The 22,858-nt window shown below is 47.8% G+C and overlaps 1 protein-coding gene across 1 annotated transcript in view; it reads right to left on the bottom strand.

Annotated features, from left to right (window-relative positions):
* Positions 1-9,280: 9,280 nt before the first annotated feature.
* enox1 (ecto-NOX disulfide-thiol exchanger 1) overlaps positions 9,281-22,858 on the bottom strand; it is a 208,690-nt gene continuing 195,112 nt past the window's right edge. The window contains exons 11-13 of the mRNA XM_052014133.1: positions 20,952-21,042; positions 12,249-12,334; positions 9,281-10,163 (exon numbers count right to left, since the gene is read on the bottom strand). Of these exons, the coding sequence (XP_051870093.1) occupies positions 10,026-10,163; positions 12,249-12,334; positions 20,952-21,042 (315 nt within the window). The 3' untranslated portion in view covers positions 9,281-10,025. The remainder of the gene's footprint in view (positions 10,164-12,248; positions 12,335-20,951; positions 21,043-22,858) is intronic.

Genomic DNA, 22,858 nt, shown 5'->3' with positions numbered 1-22,858 from the left:
TCCTTTCCTCACTCTGATCCTCCACCCTGATACCCACCCAGTCTTCCTACCCCTTCCCCTAAACTGCCCCCTCAGTCTCCCTCTCCCCTCCCCTTTCTACCCCTTTCCCCTTCCCTCCCAACTTCTACCCCCTTCCCCCTCCTTCACCATTAGCCCCTCCCCTCTGCTCTTCTTTCCCACACCCCTGCTGCTCCCTCTCTGTGTGAAGTGGCCTACCGCCCACTGGGGCAATGTCCTGCCCCCCAGTTGTCCTCCTGCTTCCCCCCCCCCCCCCAGTTGTCCTGCCCCTGTCTGGTCCCTGCAGCCGTGTCACCCAAGACCTCTGTCAGGAGCCTCAGGAGGACCATCCTTCCTCCTGGGGTTGTCAGACGGGGGTGAGCTGAGGTCTCCAGTGGTTCAGGGCGGATTCATCCCACTGGAGTGGGAGACTCTCACAGGTCCAGTAACATCAACCATCCAGCAGGAACAATGACACCAAGCTTAGGGGTCGCTCCCCCCCCGCACTCCATTAATGCTCCCCCCCCCCCCCCCCGTGCTCCAGCCACTTGGTCAATGGCACGACTATGACATATTCAAATGAACAAGCAGCAAACACCACCACCCACCCCAACCCCATCACTCTCCCAACCTCCCCTGCATTTCGAACACAATTCCTGCCAACATCTGTATCCGCTGGGAAGGAGGGTAAAGCACTACCTCCTCATCCCTTAATATCCAGAATCTGAACTCAATGAGCTGTCTGGGACAAAGCTTTACCACCCTCTGTGAAGAAATTTCTCCTCATCTCCGTGCTAAACACCTTACTCCTTATTCTGGGATTGTGACCGCTGGTTCTGAACATCTCAGCCTCCCACCAGCCTATCGAGCCCTGTAAGAAGTTTCATTGAGATCACCTCTCATTTTTTTGAAGTCAAGAGAACAAAGTCCCAGTCTACTCAATCTCTCCTCAAAAGATAACCTCTCACCTGCCTAGAACTAGTCCAGTAAATCATTGCTACACTCCCTCTATAGCAATTTCATCCTCTTCTGGTTAAGGAGACCAAAACTATTCACAATACTCCAAGTGCAGACTCACCAAGGCCCTGTATAATTGCAGGAAGACATTTTTACTGCAGATTCAGATTAGTTCATTGTCATATACACCAGGGTGCAATAAAATTCCTTGTTTGCGGAGTAAACAGTATTCATGGTAATAATAAATACAACAATGAGCGCAAAACAACAGAATGGTGCAAAGGTGGCAGTGCAATCTGAAGTAGTGCAAAAAGAAACACTGAAGTGACAATAACGGAATAACCGAGAGAGGTAGTACTCATAATGACTATTACTCTCATAATAGAAGCCAACCATTAGCTTTCGGCTGGAGGCACAGCACAATACAACTGTGGATAATAGTGTGGCAGCACAGTGGCACAGCTGGTTGAGTCGCTGCCTCACAATGTCAGAGACCCGGGTTCGATCCTGACTTCCAGAGCTGTCTGTGTGGAGTTTGCACGTTCTGCCTGTGACTGCTTGTGTTTCCTCCGGGTGCTCCAGTTTCCCCCCACATCCCAAAGATTGCAGGTTGGTCAGTTAATTGGCTGCTGAAAATTACCCCTCATGTGTAAGTGAGAGGTAGAATCTGGGTGGAGCTGATGGTAATATGCGGAGAATTAAAGTAGGATTAGTGTAAATGAGTGGTTGATGGTCGGTGCAGACTCAATGGGCTGATGTACCATAGAAAGCATCCTATCTGGATGCATCATGGCTTGGTATGGCAACTGCTCTGCCCAGGACTGCAAGAAACTGCAGAGAGTTGTGGACACAGCCCAGCACATCACGGAAACCAGCCTCCCCTCCATGGACTCTGTCTATACCTCTCAGTGCCTTGGTGAAGCAGCCAGCATAACCAAAGACCCCATTCACCCGGGTCATTCTCTCTTCTCTCCTCTCCCATCAGGCAGAAGATACAGGAGCCTGAGGGCACATACCACCAGGCTCAAGGACAGCTTCTATCCCACTGTGATAAGACTATTGAACGGTTCCCTTATACGTTGAGATGGACTCTTGACCTCACAATCTACCTTGTTGTGACCTTGCACCTTACTGTCCACTTGCAATGCACTTCCCTGTAACTGTAACACTTTACTCTGTACTCTGTTATTGTTTTTTTTTACCTGTACTACCTCAATGCGCTCTGTACTAACTCAATGTATTTGCACTGTGTAATGAATTGATCTGTACAAACAGTATGCAAGACAAGTTTTTCACTGTACCTCGGTACAAGTGACAATAATAAACCAATACCAATACCAATGTGATGCACTATGGATGGTATGCAAAACAAAGGTTTTCACTGTACCTCGGTATATGTGATAGTAATGAACCAATTTATGTTAAAGTGAGCAGTTAGAGCACATTTAATCTCTGAATATTTTGAATGTGCAGTATCATTATGGGTTGAAGATACTCTTTGATGTCAATGACAAATGAAAAGCTTATTTCCCCATTTACTGGATTTATATCTGCATTTTCATGCTAAGGTCCAGCACACTCTGAGTTTGTAACTAGAGTCATGGAGCGATGCGGCACGGAAACAGGCCCTTTGGCCCACACGGACCATCAACTGCCCACTTACACTACTCCTACACTGATCCCATTTTTTATTTTCCCCTCATCTCATCAGCTCTGCAGGTTTGTGTGTTTAACTGGCTGGAGTATCTCTTTAAGGTGCCCTTTGATAGGGAAAGCTAATTGTTTTCAATGTGCTACATTGGCTTCCTGCCAAATGTTGAATCATTGAGTCACATAGCAGAGAAACAGGCCCTTCGGCCCATTGAATTCATGCCAACCATCAACCACCCATTTACACCAATCTTGCACTAATCCCATTTTATTCTCCCCTCATTCCCATTAACTCCCCCCGGATTCTACTGCTCACCTACACACTGGGGGCAATTTACAGCGGCCAATTAACCTACCACCCTGCAAGTCTTTCAATACAGGAGGAAACCGGAGCTTCTGAGGGAAGCCCAAGCGGTCGCAGGGAGAATGTGCAAACTCCACACAGACAGCACCCGAGGTCAGGATCGAACCCGGGTCTCTGGCACTGTGAGGCAGCGGCTCTACCAGTTGTGCCACTGCCGCACCCTATGTGTGCTTCATGCAGCACATATTAACCTGTCTTGTAAAGCATAAGCATGTTAAGTTTTAAGGTGACTGAGTAAATGGTGACTCATCACCTCCGTTTATGAGTGCAGAGATGGGCATGTTTGCTGAAGTGGGAATCTGGTGGGAATCCGGTGGGACTGGGAGTTTGGGCTCGGAGATGGAGTAGGGTAATGCTCAATAACTCAAACCAAGAGCCATCAGTAATCAGCACAGTTAATTAGATCCAAGGAGGAAAGGTTTTCATTAACTAAGTTAAGGATCCCAACTTATTTATTGGCATTAAATAAATATCTGGTGTGGTTTATACAGTATAATAAAGTAACATATAGAACAAAGAGGAAATTAAACCAGAAACATATTTCATATCCTCAGGAGGGAGGGCGTGAACCCAGATGTTGTGATCCATGTAGGGACTAACGATGTGGGCAGGAAAAGAGAGGAGGTCCTGCATAAGGAGTTCAGGGAGTTAGGTGCTAAGTTGAGGGGCAGGACATCCTGGGTAACAATCTCAGGATTGCTACCTGTGCCACATGCGAGTGAGGAGAGGAATAGGAAGATTAGGCAGATTAATACGTGGCTGAGGGGATGGTGCGAGAGGGAGGGCTTCAGGTTTATGGATAATTGCGATTTGTTCCAGGGAAGATGGGATCTGTTCCAACGGGACGGTTTACACCTGAACTGGAGGGGTACTGACATTCTTGCAGGAAGGTTTGCTAATGCTGCTCGGGGGGGGGTTTAAACTAAACTTGCAGGGGGAGGGGATCCAGAATGAGAGAGAGGATAGCGAGATGGAGGGTAGAGGACAGGTAGGAACTACACAATTTCGGAACATTAATACGAATGGAGAGAGGAGAAATGGGTTAAAAATCCTATATCTGAATGCACGGAGTGTCAGGAATAAGGTAGGCGAGCTTGAAGCTCAGATACGAATGGGTAAGTATGATGTTGTTGGGATAACGGAGACATGGCTGCAGGGAGATCAGACCTGGGAAATGAATTTTCAAGGGTATACATGCTATCGTAAGGACAGGAAGGTGGGCAGAGGGGGTGGGGTGGCCCTGTTGGTGAGGAATGAGATTCAGTCCCTTGCAAGGGGGGACATTGAATCAGGAGGAGTCAGTGTGGATAGAACTGAGGAACTGTAAGGGCAAAAAGACCCTAATGGGTGTTATCTACAGGCCTCCAAACGGTGGCATGGATATTGGGTGCAAGCTGAATAGTGAGTTAATGTTGGCATGTGGCAAGGGTAATGTCACAGTAGTTATGGGGGATTTCAATATGCAAGCGGACTGGGAAAATCAGGCTGGTACTGGACCCCAGGAAAGGGAGTTTATAGAGTGCCTCCGGGATGCATTCTTGGAGCAGCTGGTACGAGATCCGACCAGGGAGAGGGCTATTCTGGATTTAGTGCTGTGTAATGAGCAGGATTTGATAAGAGAACTCGAAGTAAAGAAGCCATTGGGAGGTAGTGACCATAACATGATAAGTTTTTATCTGCAATTGGAGAGGGAAAAGGGCAAATCAGAAGGGTCAATTTTGCAGTTGAACAAAGGAGACTATGGAGCCATGAGGGAGGAGCTGGCTAAAGTTGACTGGGCGGGCATCCTAGCAGAATTGTCAGTGGAACAGCAATGGCAGGTATTCTTGGGAATAATGCACAAGGTGCAGGATCAGTTTATTCCCCAGAGAAGGAAAGACTCAAAGAGGGGAAAGGGGCCACCGTGGCTGACAAAGGAAGTCAGAGATAGCATTGTGTTAAAAAGGAAGAAGTATGGCAGAGCCAAGCTGAGTGGGAAGATAGAAGATTGGGAAATTTTTAAGGTGCAGCAGAATTTAACTAAAAAGGTAATTCGGGAAGAAAAAATGAGGTACGAAAGCAAGCTAGCCAGGAATATTAAGGAGGATAGCAAAAACTTTTTTAGGTATGTAAAGGGAAAGAGGTTAGTTAGGAACAATGTTGGGCCCTTGAAGACCGAATCGGGTGAAATTATTACGGGAAACAGGGAGATGGCAGTCGAATTTAATAAGTACTTTGGATCTGTCTTCATGGGGGAAGACATAAGACATCTCCCAGAGGTAAGGATGGACAAAAGGCAGAGGATGACTGAAGTGGATTGACATTAGGAAAGAAATGGTGATGGGTAGACTAATGGGGCTGAAGACTGACAAATCCCCAGGTCCAGATGGTCTGCATCCCAGGGTACTAAAGGAGGTGGCTCTAGAAACTGTGGATGCATTGGTGATCATTTTCTGATGTTCCTTAGATTCAGGGTCAGTTCCTGAGGATTGGAGAATGGCTAATGTTATCCCACTTTTTAAGAAAGGAGGGAGGGAGAAAATGGGGAACTATTGTCCAGTTAGCCTAACATCTGTGGTGGGGAAGATGCTAGAGTCCATTATTAAGGAAGAAATAGCGGCATATTTGGATAGCAATGATAGGATTGGGTCGAGTCAACATGGATTTACCAAGGGCAAATCATGCTTGACTAATCTACTGGAGTTTTTTGAGGATGTAACCAGGAAAATAGACGAGGGAGATTCAGTGGATGTTGTATACCTCGACTTTCAGAAGGCATTTGATAAAGTGCTGCACAGGAGATTGGTGGGTAAAATTAGGGCTCATGGAATTGGGGGGCGGGTATTAACATGGATAGAAAACTGGTTGGCGGATAGGAAACAAAGGGTAGGGGGTGAATGGATGTTTCTCAGAATGGCAGGCCGTGACTAGTGGGGTGCCACAGGGCTCGGTGCTGGGACCGCAGCTGTTTACGATCTATGTTGATGATTTAGATGAAGGCATTGTGAATAACATTAGCAAGTTTGCTGATGATACAAAGTTGGGTGGCAGTGCGACATGTGTAGAGGAAGTTAGGAGAATTCAAGGTGATTTGGATAGGTTGCGTAAGTGGGCAGATACTTGGCAGATGAAGTTTAATGTGGATAAGTGTGAGGTTATCCACTTTGGGAGCAGGAACAGGAAGGCGGATTATTATCTGAATGGTGTGGAGTTAGGTAAGGGGGAAATACAAAGGGATCTAGGAGTCCTTGTTCATCAGTCACTGAAAGTGAATGAGCAAGTGCAGCAGGCAGTGATGAAGGCTAATGGAATGTTGGCCTGTATTACAAGGGGAATTGAGTACAAAAGCAAAGAGATTCTTTTGCATTTGTACAGGGCCCTGGTGAGACCACTCCTGGAGGATTGTGTACAGTTTTGGTCTCCAGGGTTAAGGAAGGATATCCTGGCTATAGAGGGCGTGCAGCGTAGGTTTACGAGGTTAATTCCGGGGATGTCGGGACTGTCTTATGTTGAGAGGTTGGAGAGACTGGGATTGTACACGCTGGAATTGAGAAGATTGAGAGGGGATCTGATTGAAACATACAGGATTATTAAGGGATTGGACAAGATAGAGACAGGAAATATGTTCCAGATGTTGGGGAAGTCCAGGACCAGGGGGCATGATTTAAGAATAAGGGCTAGGCCATTTAGGACAGAGGTGAGGAAAAACTTCTTCTCCCAGAGGGTTGTGAATTTGTGGAATGCACTGCCTCAGAGGGCAGTGGAGGCCAATTCTCTGGGCACTTTCAAGAAGGAGCTAGATAGGTTTCTTATAGATAGGGGAATCAAGGGATATGGGGACAAGGCAGGAACAGGATATTGATTGTTGAGGATCAGCCATGACCTCAAAATGGCAGTGCAGACTCGAAGGGCCGAATGGTCTACTTCTGCTCCTATTGTCTATTGTCTATTGTCTATCAGGCTGGATGATCTCAAACTCGCAGGGATAGTCCCATGTTAAGTCAGAGGGGTGGAGCGGGACATGGAGGGTCACCCAGTTACAACTGAAATGAGATTCTTCTTTATTGGTGTCATTTTTTGGGAACTCTTTCACCCTCAGAGGGTTGTGGAGGTTCAGTCGTCATGTACGGTCAAGGTAATGTTTTGGACACTGATGGAGTTAAAAATAAGAGGGATCAATTCCCCAGCAAATACACGTTATTCATAAAGCACATAGCTAAACAATGCAGGGCAGTGCATAGTCTTTATTCACTGTACCAAGTGCATCATTACTTTGTTCACACTATCTACATTGTGTCAACATGCCATCAATTTTTCAGTCCCATCCACTCCACAGGGGATAGTCCAAGGGTTACTCTGTGGGCTCTAGTCCCTCAGTGTCCAGTGGCAGTGGGGAGGGGTGACTTTCCCTGTGGAGCCTCTGCAGTGACTGCACCCAGCTCCAGTGCATCCCTCAGCACATGGTTGTCCACTGCGGAATCGACAGCATTGGGAATCCTGGGTCGCATATCAACCTCGTTGAAGACCCAAGCATCCCTTCCCAGCAAACACATAGGCACGAGGAGGTGGATGCATCCACATCACCAGCAACCTCTCCTGGTCCCTCCATACTGATGCAGTGATCAAGAAAGCACATCAGTGGATATACTTTCTTAGGCACCTGAGAAGATTCAGCTTGTCTCAAGGATTCTCTTGAACTTCTACAGATGTGCTACAGAAAGTATCCCGATTGGTTGCATCTCAGCCTTGTGTGGCAACTGCTCTGCTCTGGACCGACAGAACTTGCAGACAGCGGTAAACACTGCCCAGTACATCACAGGCCACGACATATCTTGATGGGTATGGGTAGAATACATAGACTTGGCCTTTGCATATGTAGGGTCCATGCCCACACAAAACCGGACATTAGGATGAGGGTCAGGCTGGATACGTTCTCCATCACCCCCATCACACCTCTGGATATTGATACTGAGTGTCACTACAGACATGATCTATTGTGGCTCCCCGGATGAAGTGGAAGGCTGCTACAGCTGTGCCCTTGGTGGTTCCATCTCACTTCAGTTCCACCCTGCCGTCTCCCTTTCACGTCTGCTTGTACTGCACCCAGTCTGTCAGATTCACTCCAGATTCATTTGTGCCACTGCACGTTTAGTATTATGCAAATAAAAGCAGATTTTTGTTCTGCAGACATGGGATAAAGGCATTTTCTGGGTCGCTTTGGTGGGGCATTCCTGGAGTGAATCCTCCTTGTGACCCAGACATAACTTTTGGGTTGGAGTGCACGGGGTGGCCGGTGCAGGGCAAACAGGTGGAGATGTCCCAGCAGCGCTTATTGGGAACTCCCAGCTTTGGACACCTACCAGAGATGTAATATACTCACCTCTCCCCTGCCTCCCGCTACCTCTGTGCACTAAGTGGTTCACTCTCCCTTCTCAACCTGTTCATGCTGCACACTACCTGGTGTGCTGGCTGGTCACTCTCCTTCCACTTCCAGTCACCCTGCTCTCCCTACTTCACCCGGTGTCCAATTACTGATGCGCACTCCTTGGTTAGTTGCCCCTGGGTTCGTGGGTCGACGGGCCTGTTTCCATGCTGTATCAAGTCATGACTCTGACTGATAAGATGAACTTCTGCCTCCAGTGACTCGAAGCGAACCCAGCCAAAGTTGTTTTTTTTCACATCTCACTTGAGAGATGTCCTGAACTCAATCAAAAGTCCAGGGATATCAAACTGTCCAGGAAACCGCGAGGCTGGAAATGCTTCCAAAACTACACCACGAGGTAAAAGGTTACAATGTAAACTTTCAGAAAAATAATTTATTTCCAAATTACACAAGAGTAATACTTCTCCATTGGTGTGATGCGCAGACATGATGGTCACATAAGACGGGAGGTGAAGGGGAAGGAATGGAAGGAATGCCCAGACATTCATTTGCACCATTTCAGTTAGTATGGAACTGAAAGTTGATTTACATTCTGCAGAGAGGTGGGGTAAAGAAATTTTCTGGGTCATTTTGACTGGGCGTTCTTGAAGCGAGTCCTCCTTGTGATGAAGACATGGTTTTTTGTTGGGGTGCCCAGGATGGTTGGTGCAGGGCAGGTTGGGTGGAGATGTGCCAACAGCTCCTATTGTTGGGTGGCCCCAGCACTGGACACCTACCAGAGACTTAATGTACTCACCTCCCTCTGTGGGTCCACTGAGCACCTGCCACCCCCCCAACCCCACCCACATCCAGCTCAGCCCTCACCCCACTGAAAATTCAACCCCTCACCCAAATGAATTTGCCAGCCCAATTTTATTCCCTCCCCCCCCCCCACCCCACCAAAGGCCTGATTGGTGCTGAAGGTGTCCAATCCCTTGTCCCAGAGCAGGGTTCCAACATACGACCAAAGCAGCTGTTCCCAGCCCCTAGGGTGCATTAGAAAGGAAGGCCACCAAATTTATATAGCGCTTGTTGTGGATTGGGCCATGAAGTCTTGCCACAGCTCCAGTGTGAGAAAGGCTCACAGCATCTGGCTCACCAACAGAGCTGCTGCATAAAACAAAGTTCAACCAAGGCCTACTGGGGGATCTAAGTCTATTCTTCTGCCTGGGGATCTGAATCCCACTTCCCTACTTTTCCCCATCCTTCTCCACCATCCAAGCCCCATGGTCTATTCCTTCAGCTGTGTTATTGTGATATTACCTCTCTCCTGCACCCTCACGGATTTCAGTTCATTCCAACTATACTCCCCATGATGTGTTGACAAACCCCTAATAGCACCCCCCACTGATCCGACCAACCCCTCCCCAAGCTCTCTGAGTGCCTTTCCCTTCACTCTTCATGGATTAAAGTCCGATGATGAGTTTGTTGAATGAAGGACTTGGCAGGGTCACTATGTTCTGATATTGGTCAGGCACCAGGGTACTTAGAGGTTACCGGCCACCAGAGACATGGTAAAAATAGTAATTAGACCTCAGGTCTAGTCAGCTCTGTGCCTTTAATCCATAATCATTAAATTTCACGCTTGCTGATGCATAAACCTGAATAGAATCTGAAATCCATGGAGTTTTTTCCCTTATGGTGCACCATTTCAGGTCATTGGCTGACGCACTTAATTCCTTCAAAACCGCAGAATTTCCACTTTTTCTCCAGTGTAGCTCCAACACCAGTGAACTCTTGCTTGAACATGTTTGGCAGTTGTAGGAGAAGGGTCTCGATTTCTCCTGAAGATATCTGTGGAGGAACATGCACAGCACAGATTAAAGTCCGCTGATCCTGAACACATTGGGAGTTAATTCCGCACTTTGGACTTCCGACGGCAACCAAAATTCACAAAGTTGTCCTGCAGCCCCAACTTCATGAAGCTGGACTGTCAAGCTTTCCACACACCAGATACTTCCTTATCACATGCTCATGGCAACCACATTTCAGCTGCAACCTCTGAGCTACATGTTTGAAGAGGGTCTGCAGGTTGCCAACACAGTGTCAGGTGCGGTTGACAATGGGCAGCAGGCAGTTGAGGGTTCTGCTCGAGCTGACTGCCTGCCCCTCTTCTGGGGTTACATCCGGGCCCGCGTGTCCCTGGAGAAGGACCATGCAGTATCCATGGGTACGTTGGGGACTGGTGGGTGCCACAGGGGCTCGAGTGCATTCTACATAGAGATAACTGTGTTATAATTTGAAACTAATGACTGTAAATAATGTGAATTGTGGAATACTGTAGTATTGTAATGATGTGATACTGTAATCACTGAATAAACCTCCTTTGGAAAAGGAAAAAAAAAGAATAAAAAAAGACAATGAGTGATTTTGGGGCTCACCAATGAAATGTCATCTGTACATTAAAAAAAAGTCAACTTGCACAGTAAAAAGGACCAGAGGAAATGAACTGAAGCAACTCTTTGCAGTAAAAGCAGAGAACTTTCTCAAGAAAAATACAGTTAGTTTAGGATAGTTACCTAAAAAAAATGCAAAAGATCAGTCGCTTATACTAGAGAGGGCTGCAAGCTTGGGTGACAAAGAGTGACTGTGGGGTAGTCAAGACAGGGAACTATTAGGAAGTGGTTGCACCACAGAAGAAGGGTTGTACTATGCCTGACTGACTTCATTATGTGACTCCATCCACACCTAAACAACAGCGCAGGCAATACCGACTGATAATTGACTGCATCTCAACTACTCGAAACCAACACAGACGGCTCAGGGGCCCAGCTTCTCCAGCTGGGGAGGCAGTGCACGAAGCAAATGCAGAAGGTGAGCTGGGGTAGGTGCCACCTTTACACTCCCCCCTGCACAATCCCTGGGACGCCCTGGGTGGCGAGCCCTCAAAACGGAGGAGATGAAAAGTAAACTCTGTGCCCAAGGCAGCAGCAAGTGGAACCTCCAACAGCTGAATTGTGTCGGAGGCTTCTTGCTTGGTGTTACTTTGTCGCTGAGTGTGCTCGCTTGGGGTTCCTGGAGTGCTGGGGTGACTGGACATGACAGACAGAGGGTAACAGACTGGTACTGTGCTTGCGGAGATGGCACTGTCAGTGCATGTAGTCAGGCAATGCTGGGGTGCTGTTCCCACCTATAGCCCCATGTAATTTTCTGCAGGGAACAATACTGCTGTCTGAACCAACTCATGGGAGTGGGTACTTCCACCCCATGCCCACCCAGAGTGAGCAGGTACCCCTGCTGTACCGACCTGCAGCATATCCTTGCTTCCAGGAGGTGGTGCTACCTCACTGGGATTGCTCTGGTACCAGTACTGCCTATATACCCATCCCCTAGGGGCAACCTACAGCAGCCAATTAACCTACCAACCCACACGTCTTTGGGATTGGGGAGGAAACCAGAGCACCCGGGGGGATGCCCACGGGGTCACAGGGAGAGTGTGCAAACTCCACACAGACAGCACCCAAGATCAGGATCAAACCCGGGAGCTGTGAGGCAGCGGTGCAAGGGACAGAGACAATTCCCATCACAGCAACAGCCCCTTGCATTTCTTCTCTGACATAGATAATAGAAGTAAAACGAAGGGAAACACAGAAAATGCAAAAATTATCCTACTTGGAAACAGCAAATCATCTCTTAAAGAAAATGTAGTTTTGAATGGAGATACAGTGTTAAATATACGGTTGCATAATCCTTCAAACAGATTTTGAAGCAGGGGTGGGCTGTTTAGGCTGCTATTAATCCAGCTAGGTTCTCCCACAAGAGCTTGTCAAATCACCGAACATTCCCCACAGGAATGCAATCCTGCTTGCCAGGAATGAAGGGGTTAATCGATCCCCAACCCAGCCCCATATCCCAGAAGCGTGAAGATGTACATATTACCTTGGCATCCAGTCGCTGCAAATAAGACCACAGGTATTCAATGTTGGCTCCAAATGGGTGGACGTGAAGGAAAGCCGATATGATACCTGACCACAAAAGATACATCGATTGAAGGCTGACTGTTCCGTAAAGCAAGCTCTGCCGTCCTGACACGGTTAAGGGCCTCTTGGCAAAGGGTTACTCAGACCAATGGGTTCAAGTAGAAATGAGGTTTATTACCAGGCACAGGGTTTCGGGAATCCAAAGTGCTTCCTTGTTGCAAGAACTACTAGAGATGTGGGTGTTAGGGATATGGTTGGTGTGATTTATGACAACATAGTGTGGGGAGGAGCCATCTGACCCAGTGTATCTGTCCCACTGCTCCTTTCCCCTTTACCATGGTAATGTTTAATATACATACAATAATTAAGTCTGCATCCACTGCCCTTTCAGTCAGTGAAATCCATATCATTCCAAATTTTCCATCAGTGTTTCTCATCTCCCCTCTGTGTCTTTTTCCGGGTACCTGGAATGGAAAGTGTGAATGCGCACAGTCTTGTCCCCAGGGTTGGGGAATCAAGAAGAGGACATGGGTTTAAGGGGCAAGGGGGAGATTTGATAGGAAGCTGTGGGGCAACTTTTTCACCCAGAGGGTGGTCCATATATGGAACAAGCTGGCAGAGGAGGTAATTGAGGCAGGTACAGTAACAACATTTAGAGGACACATGGACAGGTACATGGATAGGAAAGGTTTAAAGGGATATGGGCTAAATGTAGGCAAATGGGACCAGCTTAGATGGGCATCTTGGTCGGCATGGACCAGTTGGGCCAAAGGGCCTGTTTCCAAGTTGTATGACTCTATGACTCTATCTACCTGGAATGTGTGTGTTCTGGAACTGTCCCCCCTTACTTACACCATCAATGCTCTTCATAAAAACCATTACAATTGATGCAAATCAGTTTTAAAAAAGAACTCATTAAAACACTTAGAAATAATCAAAAACTTTATGGTACGGTAAAATAATCACAATGAAACCTACTTTTTTTAAATTAGTCACATGTACATCGAGACACACAGTGAAATGCGTCTTCTTGCGTTAACAACCAACACAGTCTGAGAATGTACTGGGAGCAGCCCGCAAATGTCGCCACGTTTCCTGTGTTAGCATAACATGCCCATAACTTCCTAACCCGTACGTCTTTGGAACACGGGAGGAAACCAGAGCACCTGGAGGAAACCCACGCAGACATGGGGAGAACGTACAAACTCCTTACAGGCAGCGACGGGAATTGAACCTGGATTGCTGGTGCTGTAATAGTGTTACGCTAACCGCTACACTACCGTCCACAGGTCACTGTAATAAGTGGGGGATCAATCCTACCCAGGGTGACTGGTGGGAGGCTGGGGATCCCAGTAAGATTAGACACTGGCCCTGGACTCTACATGAAGTCCAAGGGTGGGGGTATGGTGCCAGGTGTGACTGGGATTGCATGAGCACAAGACTCCCCTCCTCACTTTATGGGCTGACCGCTCCCTCCGACGCAGCAACCACAGCCACTGAGATTCAGCCTATGGCACCAACCTGCTCTCAGATACTACCACTGAGTCTGTGTACTGTGCACAGCTTATTTCTCAGTCATCAAGTGCGGGGAGTCTGGCTTTCAGTCATCAGGGCCTTCCCTGGCAATTATTGCCCATTTCCACAGAAAAGGCCTCTGTGTGCTCCCCATTAACATCCTCCATAAAGGTTTGAGAAGACCTCTTCAGCTCAGTGGTTATTTGTCCAATTTGTCCCGCCAGTGGGGCTGTGAAATTGGTAACACCTGTGTGGGGCCAGGTTCCAGCTCCTGAATTAAGAGTGCATTCGTACTACAGAGTACAGAGTAAGTGAGCCTGCCGCACCATTCAATACGATCATGGCTAATCTATGCTGGGCTCAACTCCTCTTCTGTACCAGTTCCCCATTACCCCCAATACTCTGATCATTCCAAAATATATCTATTTAAACATCCTTTTTAATTATCCTCAGTGATCCATTCTCCACCACCCTCAGGGGCAGAGAGTTCCAGAAATTCACTACCTTCTGCGAGAAGAAGTTCCTTCATACCACAGTTTGAAATGACCATCCCCTTATATTGTAACAATGTTCCCTCAGGAGTCTCCCACTATTGGAAACATCTCAATATTTACCCTGCCGTGCCCCCTTAGGATCTTGTATGTTTCATTGGGATCACCCCTGATTCTTCTCAACTCTACAGAATACAGATCAGAATTCTTTAGCCACTCATTTGTGGACAACCATCTCATCCCAGGAGTAAGCTTGGTGAGTCTCTTATGGACTCTTTCCAAATGCTACTATACCACATTTTAAATAAGGGGAGCAAAACTGTGCACAGTGCTCCAGATGCAGCCTCACCAGTACCCTGTACAGTTGTAACAATACTTCTCTATTTCTAAACTCCAATTCCCTTACAATAAAAGCCAACATGACGATTGCCTTCCTGAATAATCGCTGCATCTGCCTGTTGGCTTTTTGTGACACAGGACCACTTCCTACTGTGGCTCCCCCTCAGCAGAGCAGTAATTACTACCCACCTACCTCTGTGTGTTACTAAGAGTCCGTAATGTGTTCCTTTAGGGTTCGTTTTGATACTGTTAATTCACTAAAGGCTTAATTTACAAGTCCCAAAACAGCTAAGCCAAAGTGACTCTGCTGATGATGTTCCCACCATCAGGAGTGAGATTGTTTGCTGTGAAGTGACCAAGTATTGCCCCATTCACAGCCCCACAGATAATGAGGTAGTTTGTCTTCTTGTTGAGTGAGCCCAAGATATCATTCAGCCAAGTTTGACTAGTGGTGGATACCAAAAGGCCTGGATAGAGTGGACGTGGAGAGGATGTTTCTGTTAGTAGGAGAGTCTAGGATCCGAGGGCACAGCCTCAGAATAGAGGGGCATCCCATGAAAACTGAGATGAGGAGGAATTTCTTCAGCCAGAGGGTGGTGAATCTGCGGAATTCGTTGCCACAGAGGGCTGTGGAGGCCAAGTCATTGGGTGTACTTAAGGCAGAAATTGATAGGTTCTTGATTGTTAAGGGGGTTAAGGGTTATGGGGAGAAGGCGGGACAATGCGGTTGAAAACAAAATCAGCCATGATTAAATGGTGGAGCAGACTCGATGGGCCAAATGGCCTAATTCTGCTCCGATATCTTATGATGAGTCACGTTCATTCCAGACAGGCAGCAGGCTGTGAACACCTCCACAAGAGGAAGTCTAACCACTTCCCTTTGACATTCAACAGCACAGCCATTGCTGAATTCTCCTGCACCAACATCCAGTCAGCAGAAACATAACCAGACCAGACCCACACTTTGGGGACAATACAGCAGATCAGAAGCTCAATGCTCTGTAGTAAGGGACACATCCCTGCAGTCCTGGCTGGAATAGTCTCCACTTGCCGGGCTCCATCGTGACTGAGGAAACTCAGCACCATCCAGGACAGGGCAGCCTGCTTGACTGGCACCCCGTACCCCAACCTTCACATTCACTACCCTGACTCTCCAGAGACCTGGGTTTGATCCTGACCTCGGGTGCTGTGTGTGTGGCGTTTGCACGTTCTCCCTGTGACTGTATGGGTTCCTCCGGGTGTTGCAGTTTCCTCCCACATCCCAAAGACGGGCAGGTCGGTAGGTTAATTGGCTGCTGTAGATTGTCCCCAGTGGGTAGGTGAGTGGTAGAATCTGGGGGGAGCTGATGGGAATGTGTGTGGGGAGAGTGGGGGGGGGGGAGGGTGGAATCAGCGTAAATGGGTGCTTGATGGTTGGAGCGGACTGGAGGACCTGCTTCCTGATGGGTGTCTCTATGGCCATAGCTGCAGTGTGTGCCAACTGATGGAAACTCCATGGCAACTTACCAACTCTAGCCCAGGGGCAGCAGGTGCAGGGTGACACCACCACTCCCAGATTCCCCTCTGAGCCCAACACACTCCTGACCTGGAGATATGTCACCAGTCCCTCATCGTGGCCGGGACTCACTGCTGGGACTCCCTCACCAGCAGCACTCTGGGGAGACAAACTACAAGAAGGCAACTTGGACACTTCCCTGAGGATAATTAAGGAGGGAGATGGATCCCCCAATGCTCACACCTCATGAATGAATGATCTACTCCAGAGCTGCAGTATCACCGACGTGACAGCAGAGTGCTACTGAAGAATGTTTACCCCAGGAGAGAAGGACATTGACATATAGCAAAACTCCAATAATCTGCTATCTGACTATTCGGGAAACCCCACAGTTCAGCATATGGCTCACTGGGTGCTGATTCTAACACCCCTTTTACACACTGGGGCTCTGGCTCCCCAGCTCCCTCCACTCGTCGGAACCAAAGTTCCTGAATTCTCTTTTGACTCAAGGGGGGCCCCTGTTCCTGCCCTTCCACTCACCGGGGCCCCTGTTCCTGCCCTCCCTCCCCCTCACTGGGGCCCCTGTTCCTGCCCTTCCACTCACCGGGGCCCCTGTTCCTGTCCTCCCTCCCATTCACTGGGGCCCTTGTTCCTGCCCTTCCGCTCACCAGGGCCCCTGTTCCTGCCCTCCCTCCCAGTCACCGGGGCCCCTGTTCCTGCCCTTCCGCTCACCAGGGCCCCTGTTCCTGCCCCTCCTCCACTCACTGGGGCCCCGTTCCTGCCCTCCCACTCACCGGGGCCCCTGTTCCTGCCCTTCCACTCACCGGGGCCCCTGTTCCTGTCCTCCCTCCCATTCACTGGGGCCCTTGTTCCTGCCCTTCCGCTCACCAGGGCCCCTGTTCCTGCCCTCCCTCCCAGTCACCGGGGCCCCTGTTCCTGCCCTTCCGCTCACCAGGGCCCCTGTTCCTGCCCCTCCTCCACTCACTGGGGCCCCGTTCCTGCCCTCCCACTCACCGGGGCCCCTGTTCCTGCCCTTCCGCTCACCGGCGCCCCTGGTCCTGCCCTTTTCTCACTGGCGTCCCTGGTCCTGCCCTCCCTCCCACTCACTGGCGCCCCTAGCCCTGCACTCCCTCCCTCCCTCCCTCCCACTCAGCTGGTTCTGTTCACTGTGCTGACATAAAACTTCCTGGAATCACTGAAAATATATGATTCTACCATATTTTAAAAAAGAGTGTTTTGAAACTGCGTTGGATTCATCTGATAGTCCAGAAAATCAGCTTCCCCAAACTCCTGACCGTGCAGGATCACTAGAGTTTTACGTTAGTGCTCACTGGGATCCTTTTCCAAGTGTGTGACCTCCATTTCAATGCCACCTTTTGCAGCAGTGGTGTGAAGTGCTACATGAATGCAGCACCTAACCTTTCGTTGTTATGAGAGTCAAAGGCTGGTACCGAGAGTGGCTGTTCAGTTGCTGTGGTCATAGAAACTCTCTTTGTCCTCACACCGAATAAATCCGTGATTCCAATTTGATGGGTCCTCCTTATTTTAAAAGTCTGAGCCACATCCCTCACTTGTCACTATACTGGCCTGCCAAGGCAACACTGACCTAATTATCTCTCCTGCTCTCCCTGGAGTCCTGTCTAATGAATCAATAGTTATTTGGATCAAGATTGAATGCAATATTCTAAATGCCTTCCCACTGATATATTTATACAGTTAATCCCAGAGAGTTCTGCTGCCTCTGGCAATCTGTCTGACGTTCAGTATGTTGTGTTCATCACCCTGATGTTGTGCAGACTTGAACAACCACTGTGCTTCAGTCCAGCTCTCCAGTCTTTGTCACTTTGCCTCAAAATCAACATCAGTCTCACACAAGGAAATGGGAGCAGGAGTAGGCCAGTCAGCCCCTCAAACCTGCCCCACCATTCAATAGGATCCTGGCTGATCTGCCCCAGGCCTCGTTTCCTCTTCTGTGAGTTCCCCATAGCCCTTAATTCCCTGATCTTTCAAAAATATATCCAATTCTTCTTTAAATCCAATTCACAGTCCTCCAGGATAGAAGATTCTAGAGATTCACTCCCCTCCGCAAGAAGAAATTCCAACACACCTCAGTGTTAAATGACCAGCCCCTAATCTGCTAACTAGGACTCCTCATTCGAGACTCTCCGATTAGTGGAAACACCTCAACATCTAACCTGTCATTGCCTCTTAATCACTCACACCAAGATCCAGTTTTGTTCCATTGTGGAACACCTTACTGCATTCAGTCACTTGCATCTGCTTGTTGACTGTGGACAAAGATAGCATCAGGGGGCTGAATCCCACATCCCTGACAACTCCACTTTCCCTACCAGCTCTTCCCCAAATTAAAGATTAACTCCAACCCTGATGCAAGCAGCAATCAGAGAAAAATAAATCGCTGTGTTTTCGTTTCATTTTCTTTCAGCCCTTTTGTCTATCATGTTAAAGATTGTGGTAACAAGGGCAGTTTGACCAACAGGTTACTTTAGACATGAGGTCATATAGCACGGTAACAGGCTGCAAGAAATATTTCCCACTGACTCTGCCCTGTTTAACTTGATGTTCAGATTGCAATGGACAGTGACATCCAGATTTATATTCCAAGGGAGGAGTCAGTCAAAGCAGAATGGATAATTTTAAATGGTATTACTAAAACTATCATATTAACTAAGCTCTCAAATGATGTTACAGGCAATCCCATAGATTGGAGGATGTGCAGGGAACCTGGGAGTTAGATCACATTCCCCTGCCCCAGACTTAACAAGTACCTGGCCTCAGTTGTGGATTGTGGGTTGTGGACAATGTGTTTACCATGACAACCCTCCCTATTCATCAAAAAACTTTCTCAAGTTAGTTGGATCCAATTCTCTTGCAACAAATCCATGCTGTATTTCTCTAATGAATCTACACTTGTTCAAATGACCTGGTGATCTGCCCCGTCAGTAGTGATCCCCTGGGTGCTGGTGGTGGGGGACTCAGCAATGGTAATGCCAAAGGTAGCTGGTTAGACTCTTTTAACATCGAACATAGAACAGTACAGCACAGGAACAGACCCAACAAAGTTGGGTGGCAGTGCGACATGTGTAGAGGAAGTTAGGAGAATTCAAGGTGATTTGGATAGGTTGGGTAAGTGGGCAGATACTTGGCAGATGAAGTTTAATGTGGATAAGTGTGAGGTTATCCACTTTGGGAGCAGGAACAGGAAGGCGGACTATTATCTGAATGGTGTGGAGTTAGGTAAGGGGGAAATACAAAGGGATCTAGGAGTCCTTGTTCATCAGTCACTGAAAGTGAATGAGCAAGTGCAGCAGGCAGTGATGAAGGCTAATGGAATGTTGGCCTGTATTACAAGGGGAATTGAGTACAAAAGCTAAGAGATTCTTTTGCATTTGTACAGGGCCCTGGTGAGACCACTCCTGGAGGATTGTGTACAGTTTTGGTCTCCAGGGTTAAGGAAGGATATCCTGGCTATAGAGGGCGTGCAGCGTAGGTTTACGAGGTTAATTCCGGGGATGTCGGGACTGTCTTATGCTGAGAGGTTGGAGAGACTGGGATTGTACACGCTGGAATTGGGAAGATTGAGAGGAGATCTGATTGAAACATACAGGATTATTAAGGGATTGGACAAGATAGAGACAGGAAATATGTTCCAGATGTTGGGGAAGTCCAGGACCAGGGGGCATGATTTAAGAATAAGGGCTAGGCCATTTAGGACAGAGGTGAGGAAAAACTTCTTCTCCCAGAGGGTTGTGAATTTGTGGAATGCACTGCCTCAGAGGGCAGTGGAGGCCAATTCTCTGGGCACTTTCAAGAAGGAGCTAGATAGGTTTCTTATAGATAGGGGAATCAAGGGATATGGGGACAAGGCAGGAACAGGATATTGATTGTTGAGGATCAGCCATGATCTCAAAATGGCGGTGCAAACTTGAAGGGCCGAATGGTCTACTTCTGCTCCTATTGTCTATTGTCTATATCCTTCTTGCGCCAAATTAAACTGAATCCCTTCTGCATGTACATGATCCATATGCCTCCATTCCCCACATATTCATGTGTCTATCTAAAAGCCTCTTAACCACCACTATTGTATCTGCCTCCACCACCACCTCTGGCAGCCCTTTCCAGGCACCTACCACTCTCTGTGGAAAAAACTTGCCCTTCATTTAAACTTTCTCCCTCTCGTCTGAAATGCATGCCCTTCTGTATTTGTTGGTCATGGCTGGTCGTTTATGAGGGACAATGGCCCAGGTCAGTTAGTCGTTAATGTACTGGAAAGGGTTAAAGCAACTGATGCCACATTTTTGATGTCAAACTGCAAATTATTAGCTCTTAGGAAACAGTGTGTTTCAAAGCCAGATATTAGCGCCGCAGTTAGTTGGAAGTACACTGACAAAAGATGTTCTTCCTTGCTCCTTCTCAATGGAGACAATGAGCGTGGCCTTGGGTGTGAACTGTTTGCAGTCCCTGGCTCCGCAAGTCTCCCTGTTTCCCATATGTACACTCTGTTTCCTTTCCCATCCAACTCCTGATGGGCACCAACTGAAAGTATAGAACCGAAATTGGCAGATTATTGTTGGGCAAGAGTTTCATTGGTCACACACCCAAAGCACTTAGCTGGTGGTGCGCCCACCAAACACAATTTAATTGAATGTTGTTGAAGGTTTTTCTGAGATTCCATTCACAACTTCTGGGACACAGATAAAGGTTTGCAGAAGGCTTTGCCCGTGAGGAGCGGAACTTGAACTCAACATCTATCCGAGAGTACAATTCACAGTGAAGATAAAGGAAAGCCAGGATACGGTACCCACTAATAAAGCTTCTTTCTCTGATTTGAGGGACAGAGTGGCAGCACCCCCCTCGCTGGTCTTCCTGCTCTGGGCGAACCCATTCGTCTCCTGCACAGAAAATACAATGGAGAATCATGAGAGTAACAGGAGCCTCTGAAAAATCAAAGACATTTTTATTATCCATGTGATTACAAGCGATTACTCCTTTCTAATTAACATTCATTGCCTCAAGGGAAACTGCACCAAGCTAAAACATTAAATAAATCAAAATGGACTTTGAGAAAATCTTGCTTCTCTTTTACGGTTATTGCTGACAAGAGGCGTGGCGGTGTAGTCATTATATTACTGGACTACAGCCAAAATTCTGGACCGCCGATTCAGAGACTTGAATGCCAGTCACAAGAATATGCAAGAAAATAGGAGCAGGGTTAGGCCACTCGGCCCCTCAAGCCTGTCCTGCCATTCAGTATGACTGTGGCTGATCTATGCTGGCCACAACTCCTCTTGTGTCAGTTCCCCATAACCCTCAATTCCCCAATCTTTCAAAAATGTGTCTGCTTCCTCTTTAAATAACCACAACATTCCAGCCTTCACAACCCTCTTAGCGAAAGGATTCCAGAGATTCACCACCTCTGTGAATCTTGTATTCCAATAACATTACCCCCCATTCTTCTAATCTCAAAGAATACAAGTCTGTTTGGCCGCTTGCAATAGGACAACTTTCTCTTGCCAGGAATTCACCCGGTGAAACTCTTCATTGTTAGTCTATCCTTTCTTAAAATAAGGGGATCAAAAATGTACTCCAGTTGTGGTCTCAACGACACCCTGTGCAAGTGTAACAACCTCTTAATAATAAAGATCAATATGCCATCCTGATGAAGGGTCTTGGCCCGAAACATCGACCACAGCTGCCGCCTGACCTGCTGAGTTCCTCCAGCACCTTGTGTTTGTTGTTCCAGATTTCCAGCATCTGCCGTCTCTCTTGTGACTTCAATATCCCACTTGCCTTCCTAACTACTTGCTGCACCTGTCAGCTTACTTTTTATGTTCCATGTACAAGAACACCTGGATCTCCCTGGACTCGATTTCTCTGAATCCCACCATAGCAGCTGGGGAATTTGAACTCAAGTTACTAAATAAAAATCTGGACTCAGAACATTGGACACAGAACAGTACAGCAGAGGAACAGGCTCTTCGGCCCATGATGTCTATGTCAACATTGATGGCAACCTAAACTAATCCCATCTGCCTGCAGATGGTCTGTATCCCTCCATTCCCTGCCTGTTCATGTGCCTGACTAAATGTCTCTATTGTATCCGCCTGTACTGCTTCCTCTGGCAGTGTGTTCCAGCATCCGTATAAAAGAATTGCCTCATAGATCTCCTTTAAACTCCCCCCTCCTCACCTTAAAGTGATACCCTCTCGTATTTGACATTTCAACCCTGGGAAACAGACTCTGACTATCTACTCTATCTATACCTCTCATTAGTTTATATGCTTCTATGTCCCTTTGCCAAATCCATCAGGAAGGACGACAGCATCAGAGGGGTGACGTTGCCAGGCAGTGGGGGCACCCAGGTGAAAACCTACCCTGTACATGGATGACGTTGCCGTCTTCTGCTCAGACCCGAGGTCAGTTCGCAGATTGATCAGCATCTGCGACCAGTTTGAGTTGGCATCAGGGGCCAGAGTTAACCGCGCGAAGAGCGAGGCCATGCTCTTCGGCAACTAGCCCGACCGATCCATCGTTCCCTTCACCATCAGGCCTGACTATCTGAAGGTGCTGGGGATCTGGTTCGGATGGGCTGGAGCGTGCAACAAAAATTGGTGGGAGTGGATTGGGAAGGTGAAGCAGAAACTGGGACTGTGGGAACGGCGCTCCCTATCGATAACTGGGAAGAACTTGGTCATCAGGTGTGAGGTG

This window comes from Pristis pectinata, chromosome 4 (genome assembly GCF_009764475.1).
Source record: "Pristis pectinata isolate sPriPec2 chromosome 4, sPriPec2.1.pri, whole genome shotgun sequence".
In the NCBI taxonomy this organism is placed as follows: Eukaryota; Metazoa; Chordata; class Chondrichthyes; order Rhinopristiformes; family Pristidae; genus Pristis; species Pristis pectinata.
This window is presented reverse-complemented; position numbering and strand designations above follow the sequence as displayed.